Source organism: Capricornis sumatraensis, chromosome 12 (genome assembly GCF_032405125.1).
Source record: "Capricornis sumatraensis isolate serow.1 chromosome 12, serow.2, whole genome shotgun sequence".
Classification (NCBI taxonomy): Eukaryota; Metazoa; Chordata; class Mammalia; order Artiodactyla; family Bovidae; genus Capricornis; species Capricornis sumatraensis.
In genome coordinates this window covers 79,387,432-79,413,436 of record NC_091080.1, presented here as the reverse complement: position 1 = coordinate 79,413,436, position 26,005 = coordinate 79,387,432, and the positions used below count along the sequence as shown (strand labels likewise).

General features: G+C 39.6%; 1 protein-coding gene across 1 annotated transcript in view; it reads right to left on the bottom strand.

Moving 5' to 3' along the window:
* LOC138089044 (ATP-binding cassette sub-family C member 4-like) overlaps window positions 1-26,005 on the bottom strand; it is a 309,781-nt gene that overhangs the window by 82,384 nt on the left and 201,392 nt on the right. Inside the window, exons 15-19 of the mRNA XM_068984368.1 lie at window positions 20,850-21,059; window positions 19,509-19,649; window positions 16,264-16,301; window positions 15,781-15,875; window positions 12,476-12,622 (exon numbers count right to left, since the gene is read on the bottom strand). Coding sequence (XP_068840469.1) covers window positions 12,476-12,622; window positions 15,781-15,875; window positions 16,264-16,301; window positions 19,509-19,649; window positions 20,850-21,059 — 631 coding nt within the window. The remainder of the gene's footprint in view (window positions 1-12,475; window positions 12,623-15,780; window positions 15,876-16,263; window positions 16,302-19,508; window positions 19,650-20,849; window positions 21,060-26,005) is intronic.

Sequence of the window (26,005 nt, the reverse complement as noted above, 5' to 3'; positions counted from 1 at the left end):
TCATCAACAAAATGAAAACACAACCTACTGAATAGGACAAAATATTTGCAAATGATGAGATTGATGAAAAATTAATTTCCAGAATATAAATTAATTATACCTAATTACATTATATAGCTTATACATCTCAGTATAAAGAATGCACAACTGCATTCATTTCACATGCTAGCAAGGTAATGCTCAAAATCCTTCAAGCTACACTTCAATAGTACATGAACCAGGAACTTTCAGATGTACAAGCTATATTTAGAAAAGGCAGAGGAACCAGAGATAAGCATTCAGTGGATCATAGAAAAAGCAAAAGAATTCCAGAAAAACATCTACTTCTGCTTCATTGACTATGCCAAAGCCTTAGATTGTGTGGATCACAATGAACTGTGGAAAATTCTTCAAGAGATGGGAATACCAGACCATCTTACCTGCCTCCTGAGAAACCTGTATGGAGGTCAAGAAGCAACAGCTAGAACTGGACACAGAACAAGGGACTGGTTCCAAACTGGGAAAGGAGTGCCTCAAGACTGTATATCATCACCCTGCTTGTTTAAATATATTCAGAGTGCATCATGTGAAATGCCAGGCTGGATGAAGCACAAGATGGAATCAAGATTGCTGGGAGAAATATTGATAACCTCAGATATGTAGATAACACCACTCTTATGGCAGAAAATGAAAAGGAAGTAAAGAGCCTCTTGATAAAGGTGAAAGAGGAGAGTGAAAAACATTAAAACTTTTTCACTTAAACTCAAGGCTTAGGGGGCGGTCCAAGTGGCAGAGGAATAGGATGAGGAGACCACTTTCTCCCATACAAATTCATCAAAAGGACATTTAAACGCTGAGTAAATTCCACAAAACAACTTCTGAATGCTGGCAGAGGACATAAGGCACCCAAAAAGCAGCTCATTGTCTTCGAAAGGAGGTAAGAAAAAATATAAAAGACCAAAAAAGAGACAAAAGAGGTAGGGATGGAGTTCCGTGTTGGGAAGGAAGTCTTAAAAAGAGAGGTTTCCAAACACCAGGAAAACTCTCACTGCCGAGGCTGTGGCGAGCCTTGGAAGCATGGAGGGCAACATAACAGGGAGGAAAAATCAATAAATAATTAATCCCACAGATCATGAGCCTAATGGTAACTCCCCCAGCGGAGAAGCAGCGCAGATGCCTGCATCCACCACTACCAAGCGGGGGCTGGGCAGGGAGGCGCCGGCTGCATTGCTTAGAGTAAAGATCTGGCCTGAATGCCCTGAGCGCAATCTGAGCGAACTAACTTGGGCTAGCAAACCAGACTGTGGGATAACTACCACGCAAAAAGCCAGCCCTAACCTAAGACACCACCAGGCCCGCGCACAGAACAAAGGACTGAACAGAAATAGCCAGCTGCAGACAATCCCTCTCTGGTGACAGGCAGCCAGAGCCAGAAGGGGGCAATCGCAGCCCCAGAGAGACATTATCTACAAAACTGTAAACAGGCTTCTTTGCTAACTAAGACTTCTTGGGGTTCAGGACAGTCAACATCCACCTGAGAAGGTTTGCCCGTTGTACACCCAGAAAACTGAGCGACAGGGACAGGGGAGGTGATAAGTCACAGCGGCCACACTCACCAAAAATCCCATCACCTGAGCTGCTCATACCTGGGAAGGGCACAAAACACAGGCCCAACCGAGTCTGCACTTCTGAGGACTACCCGAGTGTCTGAACCTGAGCGGCTTAGACTTGGGAGGTGCATGCAGCCCAGGGCCAGCCTCGGACAGTTCCCAGTGGAGCAACCTAGAGCCTGAGCAGTGTGGACACTGTGAGCACACGCCAATGTTATTTGTTTGCAGCCTCCCTCCCTCCCCACAGCGCGACTGAACAAGTGAGCCTAAAAAAAGTGTCCACCACCGCCCCCTTTGTGTCAGGGTGGAAATCAGACACTGAAGAGACCAGCAAACAGAAGAATCTAAAACAGAGGGAACTGCCTTGGAAGTGACAGGTGCAATAGATTAAAACCCTCTCATTAGTACCGACTACATAGGAAGGGGCCTATAGATCTTGAGAAATATAAGCCGGACCAAGGAACTATCCGAAAATGAACTGACCCCACAATACACACAATACCAGAGAAAGTCCTAGATATATTTTTACTATTTTTATGATCATTCTTTTTTTTTATTTTTTTAAGTTTTTCAGTCCTCTATTACTCCTTTAATTTTCACTTTTATAACCTACTATTACTTTGCAAAAAAAAAAAAAAGACCCTATTTTTTAAAAGCAAACTTCATACATATATAATAAATTTTGTGACTTTTTTTCTCTCTTTTTTTTTGGTCTTTTCTTTAATATTGTATTATTGAAATTCTAAACTCTACTCTTGATTTTTAATCTTTGCTATTTGGTATTTGTTATCAATTTTGTACCTCTAAGAACCCAATTTTCAGTACCCATTTTTACTTGGGAGCAAGATTACTGGCTTCACTGCTCTCTCCCTCTTTGGACTCTCCATTTTCTCCACCAGGTCGCCTGTGTTTCCTCCCTACACCTTCTCTTCTCTACCCAACTCTGTGAATTTCTGTGTGTTCCAAGCGGTGGAGAACATTTAGGGAACTGATTACTGGCTGGATCTCTCTCCTTTTCATTCCCCCCTTTTATCCTCCTGGCCACCTCTGTCTCCTTCCTCCCTCTTCTCTTCTCTGTATAACTCCATGAACATCTATGAGTGGCGCAGTTGTGGAGTATACATAAGGAAGTGATTACTGGCTAGCTTGCTCTCTCCTCTTTTGATTCCCCCTCACTCATTCGGGTCATCTCTAACTCCCTCCTCCCTCTTCTCTTCTCCATGTAACTCTGTGAACCTCTCCGGGTGTCCCTCACTGTGGAGAAACTTTTCGTCTTTAACCTAGATGTTTTATCAATGGTGCTGTATAGAAGGAGAAGTCTTGAGACTACTGTAAAAATAAGACTGAAAACCAAAAGCAGGAGGCTTAAATCCAAACCCTGAGAACACCAGAGAACTTTAATCGAGAGGAGCTGATAAACACCTCCATACCTACACTGAAACCAAGCACCAGCCAAGGGCCAATAAGTTTCAGAGCAAGACATACCATACAAATTCTCCAGCAACACAGAAACACAGCCCTGAGCTTCAATATACAGGCTGCGCAAAGTTATTCCAAAACCATTGACAGCTCATAACTCATTATTGGACATTTCATTGCACTCTAGAGAGAAGAAATCCAGTTCCACCAACCAGAACACTGACACAAGCTTCCTAACCAGGAGACCTTGACAAGCCACTTGTACAACCCCACCCACAGTGAGGAAACTCCACAATAAAGAGAACTCCACAAACTGCCAGAATACAGAAAGGCCACCCCAAACTCAGCAATATAAACAAGATGAAGATACAGGGGAATACCCAGCAGGTAAAGGAACAGGATAAATGCCCACCAAACCAAACAAAAGAGGAAGAGATAGGGTATCTACCTGATAAAGAATTCCAAATAATGATAGTGAAAATGATCCAAAATCTTGAAATCAAAATGGAATCATAGATAAACAGCTTGGAGATAAGGCTTGAGAAGATGCAAGAAAGGTTTAACAAGGACCTAGAAGAAATAAAAATGAGTCAATATATAATGAATAATGGAATAAATGCGATCAGAAACACTCTGGAGGCAACAAATAGTAGAATAACGGAGACAGAAGACAGGATTAGTGAAATAGAAGATAGAATGGTAGAAATAAATGAATCAGAGAGGAAAAGAGAAAAATGAATTAAAAGAAATGAGGACAATCTCAGAGCCCCCCCAGGACAGTGTTAAACACCCCAACATTCGAATCATAGGAGTCCCAGAAGAAGAAGACAAAAAGAAAGACCATGAGAAAATACTTGAGGAGATAATAGTTGAAAACTTCCCTAAAATGGGGAAGGAAATAATCACCCAAGTCCAAGAAACACAGAGAATCCCAAACAGGATAAATCCAAGGTGAAACACCCCAAGACATATATTAATCAAACTAACAAAGATCAAACACAAAGAACAAATATTAAAAGCAGCAAGGGGTGAACAACAAATAACACACAAAGGGATTCCCATAAGGATAACAACTGATCTTTCAATAGAAACTCTTCAGGCCAGAAGGGGATGGCAGGACATACTTAAAGTGATGAAAGAAAATAACCTACAGCCCAGATTACTGTATCCAGCAAGGACCTCATTTATATATGAAGGAGAAATCAAAAGCTTTACAGACAAGCAAAAGCTGAGACAATTCAGCACCACTAAACAAGCTCTCCAAAAAATGCTCAAGGATATTCTCTAGACAGGAAACACTAAAAGGGTGTATAAACCTGGACCCAAAACAATAAAGTAAATGGCAATGGGATCATACTTATCAATAATTACTAAATGTAAATGGCTTGATACCCCAACCAAAAGACAAAGACTGGCTGAATGGATACAAAAACAAGACCCCTATATATATGGTCTACAAGAGACCCACCTCAAAACTGGGGACACATACGGACTGAAAGTGAAGGGCTGGAAAAATATTTTCCGAGCAAAAGAAAGCAGGAGTAGCAATACTCATATCAGATTAAAAAAATACTTTAAAACAAAGGCTATGAAAAGAGACAAAGAAAGATGCTACATAATGATCAAAGGATCAATCCAAGAAGAAGATATAACAATTATAAATATATATGCATCCAACATAGGAGCACCGCAATATGTAAGACAAATGCTAACAAGTATGAAAGGGGAAATTAACAAAAATACAATAATAGTGGGAGACTTTAATACCCCACTCACACCTATGCATAGATCAACTAAACAGAAAATTAACAAGGAAACACAAACTTGAAATGATACAATAGACCAGTTAGACCTAATTGATATCTATAGGACATTTCACCCCAACACAATGAATTTCACCTTTCTCTCAAGCACACACGGAACCTTCTCCAGGATAGATCACATCCTGGGCCATAAACCTAGCCTTGGTAAATTCAAAAAAATTGAAATCATTCCAAGCATCTTTTCTGACCACAATGCAGTAAGATTAGATCCCAATTACAGGAGAAAAACTATTAAAACTTCCAACATATGGAGGCTGAACAACACGCTGCTGAATAACCAATAAATCACAGAAGAAATCAAAAAAGAAATCAAAATATGCGTAGAAACGAATGAAAATGAAAACACAACAACCCAAAACCTGTGGGACAGGTAAAGCTGTAAAAGCAGTGCTAAGGGGAAAGTTCATAGCAATACAGGCATACCTCAAGAAACAAGAAAAAAGTCAAATAAATAACCTAACTCTATATCTAAAGATACTAGAAAAGGAAGAAATGAAGAACCCCAGCATTAGTAGAAGGAAAGAAATCTTAAAAATTAGGGGGGAGATTAATGCAAAAGAATCAAAAGAGACCATAGCAAAAATCAACAAAGCCAAAAGCTTGTTCTTTGAAAGGATAAATAAAATTGACAAACCACTAGCCAGACTCATCAAGAAACAATGGGAGAAAAATCAAATCAATAAAATTAGAAATGAAAACGGAGAGATCACAACAGACAACACAGAAATACAAAGGATCATAAGAGACTACTATCAGCAATTATATGCCAATAAAATGGACAATGTGGAAGAAATGGACAAATTCTTAGAAAAGTACAATTTTCCAAAACTGAACCAGGAAGAAATAGAAAATCCTAACAGACCCATCACGAGCAAGGATATTGAAACTGTAATCAGAAATCTTCCAGCAAACAAAAGCCCAGGAACAGACGGCTTCACAGCTGAATTCTACCAAAAAGTTAGAGAAGAGCTAACACCTATCCTACTCGAACTGTTCCAGAAAATTGCAGAGGAAGGTAAGCTTCCAAACTCATTCTATGAGGTGACCATCATCATCATGCTCAACATCACTCATTATCAGAGAAATGCAAATCAAAATCACAATGAGGTACCATTTACGCGAGTCAGAATATCTGTAACCCAAATGTCTACAAGCAATAAATGCTGGAGAGGGTGTGGAGAAAAGGGAACCCTCTTACAGTGTTGGTGGGAATGCAAACTAGTACAGCCACTATGGAGAACAGTGTGGAGATTCCTTAAAAAACTGGAAATAGAACTGCCTTATGACCCAGCAATCCCACTGCTGGGCATATACACTGAGGAAACCAGAATTGAAAGAGACACGTGTACCCCAATGTTCATCGCAGCACTGTTTATAATAGCCAGAACATAGAAGCAACCTAGATGTCCATCAGCAGATGAATGGATAAGAAAACTGTGGTACATATACACAATGGAGTATTCAGTTCAGTTCAGTCACTCAGTCGTGTCTGACTCTTTATGACCCCATGAATCGCAGCATGCTAGGCCTCCCTGTCCATCACCAAATCCTGGAGTTCACTCAGACTCATGTCCATCGAGTCCGTGATGCCATCCAGCCATCTCGTCCTCTGTCGTCCCTTTCTCCTACTGCCCCCAATCCCTCCCAGCATCACAGTCTTTTCCAATGAGTCAACTCTTCGCATGAGGTGGCCAAAGTACTGGAGTTTCAGCTTCAGCCTCATTCCCTCCAAAGAAATCCCAGGGCTGATCTCCTTCAGAATGGACTGGTTGGATCTCCCTGCAGTCCAAGGGACTCTCAAGAGTCTTCTCCAACACCACAGTTCAAAAGCATCAATTCTTCAGCACTCAACTTTCTTCACAGTCCAACTCTCACATCCATACATGACTACTGGAAAAACCATAGCCTTGACTAGACGGACCTTTGTTGGCAAAGTAATGTCTCTGCTTTTGAATATGCTATCTAAGTTGGTCATAACTTTTCTTCCAAGGAGTAAGTGTCTTTTAATTTCATGGCTGCAATCACCATCTGCAGTGACTTTGGAGCCCAAAAAATAAAATCTGACACTGTTTCCACTGTTTCCCCATCTACACAACCATTAAAAGGAATACATTTGAACCAGTTCTAATGAGGTGGATGAAACTGGAGCCTATTATACTGACTGAAGTAAACCAGAAAGAAAAACACCAATACAGTATACTAACGTATATATACAGAATTTAGAAAGATGCTAATGATAACTCTGTATGTGAGACAGCAAAAGAGATATAGATGTATAGAACAGTCTTTTGGACTCTGTGGGAGAGGGAGAGGGTGGGATGATTTGGGAGAATGGCATTGAAACATGTATAATATCATATATGAAAGGCATTGCCAGTCCAGGTTCGATGCATGATACTGGATGCTTGGGGCTGGTGCACTGAGACAACTCAGAGGGATGGTACGGGTACGGGGAGGAAGGAGGGAGGGGGTTCAGGATGGGGAACACGTGTATACCTGTGGTGGATTCATGCTGATGTATGGCAAAACAAATACAATATCGTAAAGTAAAAAAAAAAAAAAAAAAAAAAACTCAAGGCTTAAAACTCAAGATTCAAAAAACAAAGATCATGGTGCCTAGTCCCATCACTTTATGGCAAATAGTTGGGAGGCAATAGAAACTGTGACACACTTTATTTTCTTAGGCTCTGAAATCACCATGGACAGTGACTGAAGCCATGAAATTAAAAGACGCTTGATCCTTGGAAGAAAAGCTATGACATACCTAGACATTGTATTAAAAAGAAGAGACATAACTTTGACAACAAAGGTCTGCCTAGCCAAAATTATGGTTTTTCCAATAGTCATGTATGGATGTTAGTGTTGGGGGCATAAAGTAGAGTAAGCACTGAAGAATTGATGCTTTTCAACTGTGGTATTGGAGAAGACTCTCGAGAGTCCCTTGGACTGCACAAAGATCAAACCAGTCAATCCTAAAGGAAATCAGTCCTGAATATTTATTGGAATGACTGATGCTGAAGCTGAAACTCCAAAAGTTTGGCCACCTGATGTGAAGAACTAACTCATTGGAAAAGACCCTGATGCTGGGAAAGATTGAAGGCAGGAGGAGAAGGGGACGACAGAGGATGGGATGGTTGGATGGCATCATCAACTTGATGGACATGTGTTTGAGTAAGCTCTGGGAGTTGGTGATGGACAGGAAGCCTGGCGTGCTGCAGTCCATGGGGTCACAAAGAGTTAGGCACAAGTGAATGACTGAACAGCAACAAAAATACTGTCTTCCATGATGGCTGTCTCAGTTTACATTCACACCAACAGTGCAACAGGGTTCCCTTTTCTCCACACCTTCTCCAGCATTTATCGTTTGTGGACTTTTGGATGATGGCCATTCTGACCGACTTGAGATGACACCTCATTTTGGTTTTGATTTGCATTTCTCTAATAATGACTGACGGTGAGCATCTTTCCATGTGTTTATTAGCCATTAATATATCTTCTTTGGAGAAATGTCTGTTTAGGTCTTCAATCAGTCCACTTTTTGGTTAGGTTGTTTGCTTTTTTGGTATTGAGCCACATGAGCTGCTTGTATATTTTGGAGATTAATTCTTGGTCAGTTGTTCTAGCTCAAAGAATTTGAGCATATACTTGCTAGCATATGAAATTAGTGCAGTAGTACCACAGTTTGAACATTCTTTAGCATTGCCCTTCTTTGGGATTGGAATGAAAACTAATCTCATGGGATATAATCTATTAAAATGCAGTTGCAAAAAAAAGAAAGGAAAGGAAAATACTTCCAGAACACAGAACTTGATTTTATAATAGCTTTGTACTCAACAACCTCTTAATAAATTTCCACTCAAAGTGTACTTGGAAGCTTGTCATCTTTTTTCCTATATATTAGAGTTTAACCTGAGGGAGAAATCTCTGAAAATTAATCTTGGTTACCACGAATGAAGAAAATATTCAACAGATCACAGTTAGTTTCATGACAACATTATTTATGAAGGAAACATCATTGCTTATGTTCAGCCTACTGTCAAAACATTTGTAACATGCTTCTAAAAGGCCAAGAGAGAAGCGTGTGTAGAGATTACCAGGGACTACAATGAAAGTGCTGGCTTCCCTCTTCTTTCCCTAACACACTTTCTGAGATGAGCTTTAGCACCTAGACTGCCCCTGGTGGCTCAAGAAAGCATCTCAGTATCATCAAGAGTCTGGATACTAAGCTGAGTTCGCTGTAAGCTTAGAGATGATAGGTTTTTGTTTTTGTTTTTGTTTTTGTTTTTGTTTTTTATCAGTTTTATTTCCTAAATTCCTCTCACATTCCCTCTGGTGTGATTTCATTTTGAAAACATTTTATCTTTAAGTTCCAGAACAGTTTTTAGAAATTTTTTTAAAATAAGGGCAACAACTCATGTAATTGACTATGAAAAAGAAATACACCACAGGGCTATGCTTATCAGTGTCTGTGTTGTGTGTACATGTGAATTGAGATCTCCAATCTACAGCTGTATTAAATTTTGGATCTGTATCTTTTCTATGTGGAATCATAGAATATTGACATGACATTTAAAAAAAAGAAAAAGAATCAATCCGTTGTCTGCAATTATTTATGTTTTCAAATACCTTGAAGACAGGGACTTTTTCTGTAGTGCTTGGGTCCACAAATAACAACAAGTAGATGACCAGTAGAGTGAAAATGTCCCCACTTCTTACATGTTAAAACCTGAGGCCAAGAGGAGAAAAGTGACTGGCACAGCTCTTCCAAAACTATGTTTCAGCAGAACTGGGACGTCACAGCATCTTCACCTACATCCCAGCTCTCTGTCCAATAATAGATTTTGAACGTCTACTGATGTTTTAAAATGGATGAATTCCTCCTCTTTACTTCATAAAGGCCTAAGTTTGTGAGGTAAAGCTGCTATCAGATATCAAATATTTAATCCACATAACTTCTTTAGAGCATAAATAACCCCCAGGGAAATGTATTCCTTACTTAACAGTTTCAGTTCCTTGATTGACAGACAACAGAACTTGGAAGCTTGAATAGTCTGGATCTATGAATTGCAACTTCCAAAGAACCACTATATGTGGTTTGCTCTTCATGCCATCACATACAAGAAAGTCCATCACAAATAATTTATTACAAATTCTACTTTTGAAAATAAACTATAAAAAGGAGTTTAATTCAACCTATCATTAAAAGAGCAAATAAATAATTTTTGGCCCCTAAACCTTTTGGGCAAACTAGGCCTGTCTTTGCAGTACTTATTTGGGCTTCTATTTTCTTGAAGGAATGAAGTCGTGCTGAGAGATACAAGGAGAAGGAAGAAAGATAAACATGAGTGTGCCGGCTGCTCTAAGATGAGCAACCTCAAAGATTTAAACTTGGTCCCAAATCCTTGAAAAATAAATGAATCAGCCTGTGAAGAAGCCTACAGGTCTTGAACATGAAAAGCCTGATTAACTGTGGTCATTCATAAGCACTCAGAAACTATGATGAAAGAAATCCAGTTCCACTTAATGCTCCAAACTTTATGACTGTAGTTTTTGCATTAACTGACAAAGTGGAACAACGTCACAGCCATAATAGCATAGACTCCTCCAATCACTTTCTCTCTACAGTTTCATAGTAAGACGAGATCTGTGTGGGCCTTTGCAGGTTATTATCCTGTGTTTTATCCAGTGCCTGAACTAAACAAGTGCTGAATAAATCTGCACAGGATACTACCCTAAACAGTCTTATTTAATTCTCACAAAAGTCTTATGAAACAAGGAGGGCAGAATATTATGGACAGGTTATTCACATCTCCCAGAAGACAAAGTTCCCAGACACCATGTCGTCATAATCACTAAGGTTCATTAGGCACTGACCATGTGCTAAGCCCTCTGAATGTATTAACCTGTTTAATTTCAATGGTATTGTGATATGGTGGATATGAATAGCATCTCTATTTTACAGGTAAGAAAACTATGACACAGAGAAATTAACACATAAGTATTTACATAACTACAATCAGCTCTCACAATTAGGAACTAGCACTGGGACTGAACCTAGGAAGGTGGCTCCAGAGTCCATACTTATATCATGACAATATCATGCCTTGATATTTGACTGCCCAAACAAAGCTGCCCTGGGCCTCAGCACAAGTCTAATTAACTGGACAGAGTGAGCATGTCCAAGTAACTGATTAACTAACACTTCATAGAAACCCAAGTCAGGAGGATACCTTCCAAAGACAGGTGAAAGGCCTCAAGGTGGAGGCATCAACCATTGGTAAACCTCCAGGGACTCTCATATTGGAAACTTACTATTGAAGAGTCACCTGTTAGATAACACAAAGCCTCTTATATGTAATTGGAAGTCATTACCTTATTAGGAAAACCTGATAGTTGGAGAACATGCCAGAGCTATGTGATACCAGGAATGAAAGGGCAATGAAAGAAAGAAACATATAGCCTGTGTCCTGTAGGGAGGTTACTTGTAAGAAGGTTCTTCATATGGGACCAACCTAACTTAATGCTATTTAAGAGTCCATGTTTTAGCAACTAGTCTAGGACATTTAAATATGTTTACATCTAATATAGGGTGTTTCCCTCTTACACTGTTGATTGGAATGCTAACTAGTACAGCCACTATGGAGAATGGTGAGGAGATTCCTTAAAAAACCGGATATAGAATTGCCATATGACCCAACAATCCCACTGCTGGGCATACACACTGAGGAAACCAGAATTGGAAAAGATACATGCACCCCAATGTTCTTTACAGCACTGTTCACAATACCTAGGACATGAAAGCAACCTAGATGTTCATCAACAGACAAATGGATAAGGAAGTTATGATACATATACACAATGAAATATTACTCAGCTTGAAAAAAAATCATTTTAGTAAGTTCAAATGAGGTGCATGAAACTGCAGTCTATTATACAGAGTGAAGTAAGTCAGAAAGAGAAACACCAATACAGAATATTAACGCGTATATATGGAATTTAGAAAGATGGTAGTGACAATCCTATATGCAAGGCAACAAAAGAGACATAGAGACTGTAAAGAACAGGCTTTTGGACTATGTGGGAGAAGGCAAGGGTGGCATGATCTGAGAAAATAGAATTGAAATTTGTATATTACCATATGTAAAATAGATGACCAGTGCAAGTTCGATGAATGAAGCAGGGCACTCAATCCGGTACTCTGGGACAATCCTGAGGGATGGGGTGCAAAGGGAGGAGGGAGGGGGGTTCAGGATGAAGGGACAATTGTGCACCCATGCCTGATTCATGTTGATATATGGCAAGACCACCACAATATTGTAAATTAATTACCCTCCAATTAAAACAAATACATTTGTAAAACAAATATATGGTGTTTCATAAGCCACACAACAAATGGATTCCTAAATCATTCTGCTAAGTGAACATTCATTTATCTTCCCACACACACATAAATGAAAAGCTTATATGCGCCTATATTCAAATTTTCTCTAGTAAGAGAAAAATATCAGTGAAGAATATGTAGAAAATGAATCAACACACACAGTGATTTCTTCCAAGCATCTCTTCCATTTTCAAATACCAGAACATGGCAAAGCACTAAATGTGTTAAGATATATTTACTGAGAAAATTGGTGTCTGACTTACCCGCTGGATTTCTATCAAAGAACAATACCGGAACTCTCAAAATGGACTTCAACATTTTGTTGTGCAAAGTTTGTGCAGAATTAACAAGGATGTACAATGCCAACAGAGATCTTGTGACACCAAGAAGGAGACTAGATCCAGTTAAGCCTGAAATAAAGAAATGTCACTCATAACATAAAATCTCTGCCTTTTCTTCAATGATAATGAAGTACAGCAGGCAGTTTATAAAGATATTATGTATTTTCCACTATAAAAAGAATTTACATATAAATTTTATATATAGAATGTGAAATAAATAAGTTTGGATACATATATAGAACATATTCTGTAAGAGTTTAATGCATTCACAAGATACATTTATTAAAAAGAATATGAAAATCAGTGTTTTCCTTTCACTAAACAGAAACCACATGTGAAGAAAAAGTGAAGTGTAAACTACAATTTCATTTTAGGCTTTCCAAACTCAATTTGCAAGTTCTAATAAAAACTATTCAAAAGCAGAGACAATACTTTGTCAACAAAGGTCCATCTAGTCAAGGCTATGGTTTTTCCAGTAGTCATGTATGGATGTGAGAGTTGGACTGTGAAGAAAGCTGAGTGCTGACGAATTGATGCTTTTGAACTGTGGTGTTGGAGAAGACTCTTGAGAGTCCCTTGGACTGCAGGGAGATCCAGCCAGTCCATTCTAAAGGGGTTGAGTCCTGTGTGTTCTTTGGAAGGAATGATGCTGAAGCTGAAACTCTAGTACTTTGGCCACCTCATGTGAAGAGTTGACCCATTGGAAAAGACTCTGATGCTGGGAGGGATTGGGGGCAGGAGGAGAATGGGACGACCGAGGATGAGATGGCTGGATGGCATCACCGACTCCATGGATGTGAGTTTGAGTGAACTCTGGGAGTTGGTGATGGACAGGGAGGCCTGGCGTGCTGCAATTCATGGGGTCGCCAAGAGTCGGACACAACTGAGCGACTGAACTGAACTAAAACTCAGAAGAAAAATAAATTATAAAAAGTAGTTAATCGTTCTTTCTCCATGTTTCAAATCTCACTATTTAAAAAATTTTTCCATAATGTGAAATTGTGGTATGCTTTGGTACCAGCATGTGAATTAACAGGAAACAGGAGAAATTATTTCACTTCATTGTACAAAATACCCAGCAGCTTTTAAAAATACGAAAATACCATACTAAGTTACAAGTAAAAAATGTCTTAAATAATTGAATTGCAAGAAAATACAAATTATATCTTAACACAATATAATTAACCTAAAAGAGCATCTATTCTCATTGTTTTATAGAAACAAAAAACATTTGTAAATGCACATAATTATTTAAATTTGTTTTATTAATAACATAAATGAGTATTTACTATGCATATAAAAATTAAAATAGCCCTCCAAACATCTCTTGGACCCATGATACTAAGGAAACTGGAAATAACTTCTGTTATAAATATTCCATCAAGTATTTTTTCTCCTTCAGCTTTTCACATCACTGTTATTCCAACTCTGGAAGCTGTTCGAATTCCTGAATTCCATCAACAGGCATTTGCCTTAGCCCACTATCCTAAATGAATATACAACAGAATCTTTTCCTTCTTTCTTTAAGCCCCCTGCTGCTGCTGCTGCTGCTGCTGCTGCTGCTGCTGCTGCTGCTGCTGCTAAGTCGCTTCAGTCGTGTCTGACTCTGTGCGACCCCATAGACAGCAGCCCATTGCGCTCCGCCATCCCCAACACTGGAGTGGGTTGCCATTTCCTTCTCCAATGCATGAAAGTGAAAAGTGAAAGTGAAATCGCTCAGTCATTCTGACTCAGCGACTGCAGCCCACCAGGCTCCTCCATCCATGGGATTTTCCAGGCAAGAGTACTGGAGTGGGGTGCCATTGCCTTCTCTGCTTAAGCCCCCACAGTCCACCAATTCAGAAGGTAAACAGCTAACGGATTCAGGTTTCTTAGCAAGTGATCAACAAAAGAAATACCAAATTTCAATTAGTGGGTTCTTACAAAGATCTAATTCACTCTATCTTTGCAGAAAGTTATTATGCATGCTTCTTGTGCAAATATCTTAAAATTTTAGATGAGGATTTCCTTTTGAAGGTATGAAATGCTACACATATTCTAGGCACTCTTGTGAAAACAGAGCCATATTAATTATTATTAGTCTGGCAAGCCAGATGTTAAATTAATCACACAATTGGAGGTACAATAACATTGTGATTTCAAGGTAAGAAAGAGAAGGAATCCTAATTAATTTCCAGACGCTGGATTTCTCCCTACTTAGCTTCTCTCTTAAGTAATTGGTGAAGCCCATGAGGTGAACAGTATGGCAAAGGGGAGTTCGCATACCTGCAAGGAAATAGTGCTTTTGCTTGGGGGCCCTTGCTGCCACAGAAATTCATCTAAGTTCAATAAAAGACAGGGTTTACTCAGACAGAACTGGAAAAATTCAAACCTCAGGGTGGGGATCCATTTCTAATCCCCTTGTCCAAGCATATTCAAAAGCAGAGACATTACTTTGCCAACAAAGGTCCGTCTAGTCAAGGCTATGATTTTTCCAGTAGTCATGTATGGACGTGAGAGTTGGACTGTGAAGAAAGCTGAGCCCTGAAGAGTTGATGCTTTTGAACTGTGGTGTTGGAGAAGACTCTTGAGAATCCCTTGGACTGAAAGGAGATCCAACCAGTCCATTCTAAAGGAGATCAGTCCTGGGTGTTCTGTGGAAGGAATGATGCTGAAGCTGAAACACCAGTACTTTGGCCACCTCATGTGAAGAGTTGACTCACTGGAAAAGACTCTGATGCTGAGAGGGATTGGGGGCAGGAGGAGAAGGGGACGACCGAGGACGAGATGGCTGGATGGCATCACCGACTCCATGGATGTGAGTTTGAGTGAACTCCGGGAGTTGGTGATGGACAGGGAGGCCTGGCATGCTGCAATTCATGGGGTTGCAGAGTCAGACACGACTGAGCGACTGAACTGAACTGAACTGAACTGTCCATCCATATAAGATTTAGATAAAGCAACCCATCAGAATAGATAGTAGCACATGTTTCTAGTGGCTGATTTTCTGAATGTTCAGTTCTAGTTTAATTTCCAAAATCCAGTACAGAGCAAATTAAGAGTCTTCATTCACCTTCTTCTAGTAGATTTTTAAAATAATTATTCCAATTAATTAATAGAGTTAATGTGACTCAGACTCTTATTTGTTGAGGTATTTCTGAATTTCTCCCGGAAGTCCTAGTTGCTCACGCATGCTCCTTGTAAGCACCTCAGACTCTAGTATAATAGACCAGATGATTCGGCTTTACCTGAAAAAATTCCTAAGTACCAGCCTAGATCAACCATCTCTGTTATATTTCCTTTTTCATATGCCGTGATATTCAGAGCATCCTGTTCATTTGCCCTATGGAACAGGGAAGGAAAAAATATAATGCTATAGATACAATGTACATATATACAAGAAAAAAAATTAACCTTGATTTAGGAGATGAAATAATGCTAGAAAATGGTTCCCAGCTCTAAGGGCCCTATGTCTCTCTACCTTATACAGATAGCATTTGAATCACAACTTTCAGTTCTCAAAAATGTCTGTGAGGAAGCTTCTGAGAGTGAAACATGGAGAGAGACCATCGAGGGTCACAGTCCAGCAGGAACTGTCATTTTTCTTCAGGGAAACTACATGAGGGTCAGAAGAGGAGGCTGAACAACCCCACCCCTCCCCCTGACCCTGTGAGAAAGTGAGGCTCCGTGTAGACTTCACAGCACTTTTGATCAGAGCAGGAATCACTCACCAGTTTAAAAGCCACCAATCCTGCAGGATATAGGCAACCTAGAGCAGGAAACAACAATCACTCAGACACTGATGTTACTGAGCTCTCACACCCTCCTCACTAGGATTGGGGACAGAAAGGTTCCAGAACAGGGAGATGGTCCTTCCAGCTCAGGTCTGTGCCATGCCCCACATCCCAGATGATGACAGGTCAGGCAAGGGCATGTTATATTTTAATATCTCTAAAAGGCATTCTTTTTTTTTCCTAGAATCTGTCACAAACACACATCAATAAGCCTCACTTATTTTGTTACCCAAAGATAGCATATTTGAATGCAAATCCAAGTACATATCAAAAAAAAAAAAAGTAGAAGTGTAAATGCTTGGGGTTTTGAAGGAAGACTCTTGACAGGTACTGTGATGGTCAGTTTTCTGTGTCACCTTGGCCATTCCAGTCTCTGGTCATTTAATCAAACGTTCCTCTAGATATTAATGTGTTAGGTATTTTTTGTGGATTGTGGTTCATATCTATAATTAGTCAACTTAAGTAAAAATAACCATCAACAATGCGGTGGGCCCCATCTAGTCAGTTGAAGGCTGTAAGAGCACAACCTGAAGCTTCCTGGAGGAGGAAGAAATTCTGCCTTAAGACTGCAGCTCCTGCCTGAGGTTCCAGCCTGCAGGCCAGCTTTTCTGCTTTCAGATTCACCCAGGTAGACCCACAGCTTCATGAGCCAGTTTTTTTAAAAAAATCTCTTTCTGGTCTTACATTTAGATCTTTAATCCATTTTGAGTTTATTTTTGTGTGTGGTGTTAGAAAGTGATCTAGTTTCATTCTTTTACACGTGGTTGACCAGTTTTCCCAGCACCACTTGTTAAAGAGATTGTCTTTACTCCATTGTATATTCTTGCTCCTTTGTCAAAGATAAGGTGTCCATAGGTGTGTGGATTTATCTCTGGGCTTTCTATTTTGTTTCATTGATCTATATTTCTGTCTTTGTGCCAGTACCATACTGTCTTGATGACTGTGGCTTTGCAGTAGAGCCTGAAGTCAGGCAAGTTGATTCCTCCAGTTTCATTCTTCTTTCTCAAGATTGCTTTGGCTATTCGAGGTTTTTTGTATTTCCATACAAATCTTGAAATGATTTGTCCTAGTTCTGTGAAAAATACCGCTGGTAGCTTGATAGGGATTGCAGTGAATCTATAGATTCCTTTGGGTGGTATACCCATTTTCACTATATTGATTCTTCTGATCCATGAACATGGTATATTTCTCCATCTATTAGTGTCCTCTTTGATTTCTTTCATCAGTGTTTTATAGTTTTCGATATATAGGTCTTTAGTTTCTTTAGGTAGGTATATTCCTAAGAATTTTATTCTTTTTGTTGCAATGGTGAATGGAATTGTTTCCTTAATTTCTTTTTCTACTTTCTCATTATTAGTGTATAGGAATGCAATGGATCTCTATGTGTTGATTTTATATCCTGCAACTTTACTATATTCATTGATTAGCTCTAGTAATTTTCTGGTGGAGTCTTTAGGGTTTTCTGTGTAGAGGATCATGTCATCTGCAAACAGTGAGAGTTTTACTTCTTCTTTTCCAATTTGGATTTCTTTTATTTCTTTTTCTGTTCTGATTGCTGTGGCCAAATCTTCCAGAACTATGTTGAATAGTAGCAGCGAAAGTGGGCACCCTTGTCTTGTTTGTGACTTTAGGGGAAATGCTTTCAATTTTTCACCATTGAGGATAATGTTTGCTGTGGGATTATCATATATAACTTTTATTATGTTGAGGTATGTTCCTTCTATTCCTGCATTCTGGAGAGTTTTTATCATAAATGGATGTTGAATTTTCTCAACGGCCTTTTCTGCATCTATTGAGATAATCATATGGCTTTTATTTTTCAATTTGTTAATGTGGTGAATTACATTGATTGATTTGCAGATATTGAAGATTCCTTGCATCTGTGGGATAAAGCCCGTTTGGTCATGGTTTATGATCTTTTTAATGTGTTGTTGGATTCTGATTGCTAGAATTTTGCTGAGGATTTTTGCATCTATGTTCATCAGTGATATTGGCCTGTAGTTTTCTTTTTTGTGGCATCTTTGCAGGTTTTGGTATTAGAGTGATGGTGGCCTCATAGAATGAGTTTGGAAGTTTACTTTCCTCTGCGATTTTCTGGAAGAGTTTGAGTAAGATAGGTGTTAGCTCTTCTCAAAATTTTTGGTCAGAATGGCTGCAATCCAAAAGTCTGCAAGCAATATATGCTGGAGAGGGTGTGGAGAAAAGGGAACCCTCTTACACTGTTGGTGGGAATGCAAACTAATACAGCCACTATGGAGAACAGTGTGGAGATTCCTTAAAAAATTGCAAATAGAACTGCCTTATGATTCAGCAGTCCCACTGCTGGGCATACACACTGAGGAAACCAGAATTGAAAGAGACACATGTACCCCCAATGTTCATCGCAGCACTGTTTATAATAGCCAGGACATGGAAACAACCTAGATGTCCATCAGTAGATGAATGGATAAGAAAGCTGTGGTGCATATACACAATGGAGTATTACTCAGCCATCAGAAAGAATATATTTGAATCAGTTCTAATGAGATGGATGAAACTGGAGCCAATTATACAGAGTGAAGTAAGCCAGAAAGAAAAACACCAATACAGTATACTAACACATATATATGGAATTTAGAAAGATGGTAATGATGACCCTGTATGCAAGACACCAAAAGAGACACAGATGTGTAGAGCAGACTTTTGGACTCTGAGGGAGAGGGAGAGGGTGGGATGATTTGGGATAGTGGCATTGAAACATGTATACTATCATTTAAGAAACAAATCGCCAGTCTGTGTTTGATGCATGATACAGGATGCTTGGGGCTGGTTCATGGGGATGATTCAGAGAGATGATATGGGGTGGGAGGTGGGAGGGGGGTTCATGTTTGGAAACTCATGTACACCCGTGATGGATTCATGTCAATGTATGGCAAAACTAATACAATATTGTAAGTAAAATAGAGTAAAAATTAAAATTAAATAAAATAAAAAATAAAATAAAATGATAATTTTGGCAACCTTTTAAAACTTTAAAATCTAATTCTATTAAAAACAAACCGTTGCTATTTTTCTTCTAAAAAATAAATAAAATAAAATAAATCTCTTCATAAACATAATAATAATTAAATAAATAGATACAGTATAAATAGTATGTGAATATCAAGCTAAGGGCACACACCAAAACAAATTTCCTTACTTACCTGAGCTGCTATGCATACTAGAATAAGGAAAATGATGACAGACCAGTGAGCACCAGCTCTGAAGTAATTCTTGTAGGTCTTAAAACCAACTTTTCCTTCTAAACGTCTCTCCTTAGATAGTGTATCCTGTATATTCTCAGTCTTGGAGGGAAAAATGGCAAATTTTAAATAATGAACTGTAAAAGTTCAACAATGCCCTAAATTGCAATTCTGTGGTGAAAACAGACACACCTCACATGCTGGTAGGAGTGCAAGATGGTCCATCTCCTATGGACAGGGTATGGAAATATCTAACCAAACAATATATGCATGGACTCTTGGACTCAGCCATACTACTTCTAGTAAGCTATTAGAAATAAGGAAATATCATTTGCACAAGGTTATTCATTGTTGTGTGGCTTTGCTTAAAGTAGCAGTGCTGCATTATGATCTAGATGTTTGGGACAGGAGTGTAGGGGGGAAAGGGAGTCCAAGAGGGAGGGGATATATGTATACATATAGCAGATTCATTTCATTGCACAGTGGAAAGCAACACAACATTGTAAAACAGTTATACTCCAATTAAAAAATAAATTATATGACTAAAGAATAAAAATAGGATATTATGACTTTTGGCACACTCAAAACATATCCAATTCAAATATGAATGCAGAAGTTTGTTCCAAAATAACACACAAAGTGATACATAGTTAATGTATCCCTCTAGATGACTTGTATCATTCAATGATGAAAGCATAAAACATAGCTGGTCCTCAAAATACTAGTCAAACACAGTAAACTGAGTTCACACAACAGGTTGGAGTAAGGTGAGTTTGGATAGCAGGAGGACAGCATATGATCTGAATCTATGTGGTTCCTGAATTTCAGTGATTCTTGAGTGTGGAATGTGACTGACTAATCAGTGTCTGCTGTGTGTCAGGTCCTTAGCACATGTTATATCTGGTCTATCACAAACCTTCTGACACCAAGGCAAAATATGACAGTCATCTGCAGTGCCAGAACATTCTAACACGTAGGGAAAATAGCTGATTTAATGTCATCACAGCAGGATTTCATAGGAGAGGGTCTTCATAGTAAGCCTCTGGGTGTAAAAGGGAAGCTGGGAGCCATTACAAACATATACCCAAAAATTCATAGCAGTGTACCCACTACTGATCTTGATAAGATTCATCATCCTATACCCAAAGGAGAACCCTGATCAGAAAGCAATTTAATTCTACCAATTCCATGGAATAAGGCCCTAGAAACTTATTTACTTTGAGACAATGATGTCATGAGAGGAGAAGACTGAACAGCCATCAAAAGTGGACAGACCAGGAGGTTGCAGAATGAGAAACTCACATCTTGGTCGTCTGCAGCTGCATCTTTCAACAAGGGTGTGGAAGACTGTTGAGAATGAACTGAAGACTCGGAGGATATCTGAGTCCTCATAGTGGGAGATTCAGGAACTGGAGATGGTTCAGCCTCCTCATACTCCTTCTTTAAAAGGGAAGCGAAATCTACCCCAGATTTCAGTAACTCAGCATAGGTCCCTTTTTGCACCATTTCACCCTAAAATAAAAATTTTTTAATTGAGAGGAATGTACTTGCATTAGATAACACTAATCTAATTTAAATACTAATCAAGAAAAGTTAACTGGTATTAAACTATAACTTTTTTAAGAAAATATTTTTTAGGTCTGGAATTATAGTTCACAAATCTATTTCAGTACAAGCCTTCTGTCCTCTGCCAAACGAAATACTATGTAAGGTGCTGGCAGATGTGAAAGAAATGTGTACTTACGTGTTAAAAATGGAGGCCATTGAGATGACTACTGCGGGCACTTAGGGAAGCAAAAACTATAGACATCAGTGGATGTATCAGTAGCTTTTTCAGACAATTCAGATAAACTTCATGTGAGAAACGGAATTTTTTAAAAGTCAATTGGAGAAGATATTCCAGGAAACAAACTTAAGACTGACACAGAGGTGGGCACAAGCACATCTGCACAGGTAAGAGTCACTCATCAAATCTTTGCTGACCATGTCACTGTCACAGTAGCATGTGTTCACCTGGAACAAGACCTGTAAGAAGTAGCTCTGGACAGAGAATCGATGAGCTGTGTCTTCATTGTCTTTATAACTTCCCCACAAACTCAGAAAGTTCCCAACTGCAAATTCAATATTCTTTCTGTTCAAGTCATTAAACAAGAAGGCCAAGACACTGCAGTGGTTCTAAAGCGTTGGCAGCAAACCAAAACCTAACCCAGAACCAGTGAGCTCAAATTTGAGAGGAGAACTTAAAAACAACCAATCACAAGCAGAAAACCAGGCCTCCTCAGATCATGCAACTGTTTAAGCCACTGCCAATCTAATCAAGTTCTTTGAAAATACATGACAGTTTACTTCAGTTTCCCTTCCTCCAGTTCAATTCAGTTCAGTTGCTCAGTCGTGTCTGACTCTCTGCAACCTCATGGACTGCAGCACGTCAGGCCTCCCTGTCCATCACCAACTCCCAGAGTATACCCAAACTCACGTCCATTGAGTCAGTGATGCCATCTAACCATCACATCCTCTGCCATCACCTTCTCTTCCCACCTTCAGTCTTTATCAGATCAAGGCCTTTTCCAATGAGTCAGTTCTTCATATCAGGAGGCCAAAGTATTGGAGCTTCAGCTTCAGCATCATTCCTTCCTTCAGGACTGATTTCCTTGAGAATTGACTGATTGGATCTCCTTGTAGTTCAAAGGACTCTCAAGAGTCTTCTCTAACACCATACTTCAAAAGCATCAATTCTTCGGTGCTAGGCTTTGTTTATGGTCCAACTCTCACATCCATACATGACTACTGGAAAAAACAAAGCTTTGACTAGATGGACGTTTGTTGTCAAAGTACTATCTCTGCTTTTTAAAATGCTATCTAGGTTGGTCATAGCTTTTCTTCCAAAGAGCAAGCATCTTTTGATTTCATGGGTGCTGTCACCATCTGCAGTGATTTTGGAGCCAAAAAAAAAAATAAAGTCTGTCACTGCTTCCTTTGTTTCCCCATCTATTTGCCATAAAGTGATGGCACTGGATGCCATGATCTTCCTTTTTTGAATGTTGAGTTTTAAGCCAGCTTTTTCACTCTCCTCTTTCACTTTCATCAAGAGACTGACTCTTTAGTTCTTTGCTTTCTGCCATATGGGTGGTGTTATCTGCATATCTGAAGTTATTGATAAATCTCCTGGAAATCTTGATTTCAGCTTGTGCTTCATCCAGCTCAGTATTTCACATGATGTACTCTGCATAGAAGTTAAATATATAAGGTGACAATATAAAGTCTTGACGTACTCCATTCCTCATTTGGAACCAGTCTGCTGTTCTGTGTCTGGTTCTGTTTCTTCTTGACCTGCATACAGATTTCTCAGGAGGCAGGTAAGATGGTCTGGTATTTCCATCTCTTGAAGAATTTTTCACAGTTTGTTGCGATCTACACAAAGTCTTTAGCATAGTCAATAAAGCAGAAGTAAATATTTTTCTGGAACTCTCTTGCTTTTTCTATGATACAACAGATGTTGGCAATTTGATCTCTGGTTCCTCTACCTTTTCTAAATACAGCATGAACATCTGAAAGTTCTCAGTTCATGTACTGTTGAAGCCTAGCTTGGAGAATTTTGAGGATTACTTTGCTAGAGTATGAGATAAATGCAATTGTGTGGTAGTTTGAATATTCTTTGCATTGCCTTTCTTTGGGATTGGAATGATAACTGACCCTTTCCAGTCCTGTGTCCACTGCTGAGTTTTACTAATTTGCTGGCATATTGAGTGCAGCACTTTATCAGCATCATCTTTTAGGATTTAAAAGAGCTCACCTGTAATTCCATCACTGCCACTAGCTTTGTTCATAGTAAGGCTTTCTAAGGCCCACTTGACTTTGCACTCCAGGCTGTCTGGCTCTAAGTGAGTGAACACACCATCGTGATTATCTGGGTCATGAATATCTTTTTTATATAGTTCTTCTGTGTACTCTTGCCACCTCTTCTTAATATCTTCTGCTTCTGTTCGGCACATACCATTTCTGTCCTTTATCGAGCCCATCTTTGCATGAAATGTTCCCTTGGTATCTCTAATTTTCTTGAAGAGATCCCTAGTCTTCCCCATTCTATTGTTTTCCTCTGTTTCTTTGCACTGATCACTGAGGAAGAATTTCTATCTCTCCTTGCTATTCTTTGGAACTTTCATATGCAGATGCTTTTGCTATTTTCTAACCCCATGAAATAAGACATAGCTAATTCACTCAGTGGCAAACAAAATATGAGGCCAAAATTTCAGGATGCAAAACCAATCAAAGGAGGGCATCTGGTTAAGGCAGATCAAGTAGAAGAAAGTGCCCCCTGACCCTACCTTTGACCCCTCTCATCCTATCCCCTGAGGTGGTCCCCTGGAAGAAACCCTGTGAAACCTTTGGGAACCATCTGATACTGAAGAATTAGAATTTTATTCAAGATATATTATGTCTTGTGCCACTTGAGGGACAAAATGCATACACTTTATTTAATGAAATTACTACTTTCTACTTAGTATCTGTAAGCTGCACAAGGAAATTACTAGTGGTACAAAGATAATAATTTCACTCAGCAGCAAACCTCTGACAATTCCAAGGGGACAAGGGGGCATGCCATCCCCTCTCTGATGTGAGAGAGGGATCAGACAAATAGAAAGGATGGACCTCAACTCATCCAGGGGTGCTCCCTAGTGGACAAATTGTTATTCTAAAATTGAGGATGGTATTCTCAAAAGAAGCAATAAAGGGGCCCTAAAACAGCTAGGGACTGGCTAAATATGTTATTGTGCCTCTCACTATTCTGTACACCATACTGCCAATGCAGGCTTTTACACACTAGTATCATCTGCTCTGTGGGCTTCCCTGGTAGCTCAGCAGGTAAAGAATCTGCCTGCAATGCAAGAGACCCTGGTTAAATCCCTGGGTTGGGATCCAGTATCCCCTGGAGAAGGGATAGGCTACCCACTCCAGTATTCTTGGACTTATCTGGTGGCACAGATGGTAAAGAATCTGTCTGCAATGCAAAAGACCTGGGTTTGATCCCTGGGATGGGAAGATCCCCTGGAGGAGGGAATGGCAACCCACTCCAGTATTCTTGCCTGGAGAATCCCCATGAACAGAGGAGTCTGGGGTCACGAAGAGTTGAACAGGACTGAGTGACTAAGCACAGCACATCATCTGCTCTGCACGTGAAGTTAACTGGTCTCAAGCTTAAGAAATCTGAGTTCCACATTCCTGGAGGAGTGGAGAACAGTCTACACATGGAATTGCTTCAAGAGGTAGAGATGCTGTATTTTAATAATCGTTCTTAGAGCAGATTCATTTGATAAGTGAGAGATTTGGCCATGGGTCTGTTGAAAGAGACAAGGGTTAACATCAGAGGTGCTGAGGCACAGACACAGTCAAACCAATGGGTGAGACATTAAACAATTACCAAGTCTGAAAAATTCTCACTAATCTCCAACCCACTTTCAATCATGTGAGGTATCATGCACTGAATGTTGGCCCCTTAAAAAGGTGTGTTCAAGCCCTAAACATGATACCTGTAAACTGACCTTATTTGGAAGCAGGGTCTTTGCCAATGCAATCAAGCTAAGATGAGGTCACACTGGAGCAGGCTGACCCTAAATCCAATAAGACTGATGTCTTTATGAGAACAGAAGAGACTCAGACAAACAAGAGATAATGGCCACATGATATCAGAAGCAGAGAACACAATACTGCTGCTGGAAGCCAAAGAACACAAGGAAGGCCGTTGCACACCAGTGGCAGGAAGGAAAGTTTCTCTCCTGCAGCCTTCAGGGAGAGCACAGCCCTGCCAGCACCTGGACTGGGGATTTGTAGCCTCCAGACCAGGGAGACAACAAATCTCTGTTGTTTTGAGGACAGAGAGAACAGACCTGTAGTTCCCAACAGGGAGGGAGCTGGGGAGACTTCGAGTGCAAGGTTTTGGATTAGCAGATGTAAGCATTATATATGGAATGGATAAACAACAAGGTCCTACCGTGTAGCACACAAGGAATTATATTCAGTATCCTATAATAAACCATAATGGAAAAGAATAATTAAAAATAAATACATGTATATGTATGACTGAATCACTTCACTGTACAGCAAAAATTAATACAATATTGTAAATCAACTATATTTCAATAAAATAAAATAAATTTCTGTTGTTTGAGGTCACCCAGTTTGCAGTACTTTGTTACAGCAGCTCTAGAAACTGATAGTCTAGCCTGAGCCCACACTTCTGTCTTCTCAGCTTTACTAAGACTTCTAACTGCTTCTGCTGTCACCTCTCCAGTGACCATCAGAGGAATCTTTTAAATCCCACATCAGACCACATCCTCCTCTGCTCTGGACCATCCAAGGCTTCCACCTCACTTCTGGGCTCACTGCCCACTGCTCAGAGACCTGTTCCCTCCACATCCCCCTGCTCACTGTCCTCAGACACGCTGGTCTTCCTGCGGTTC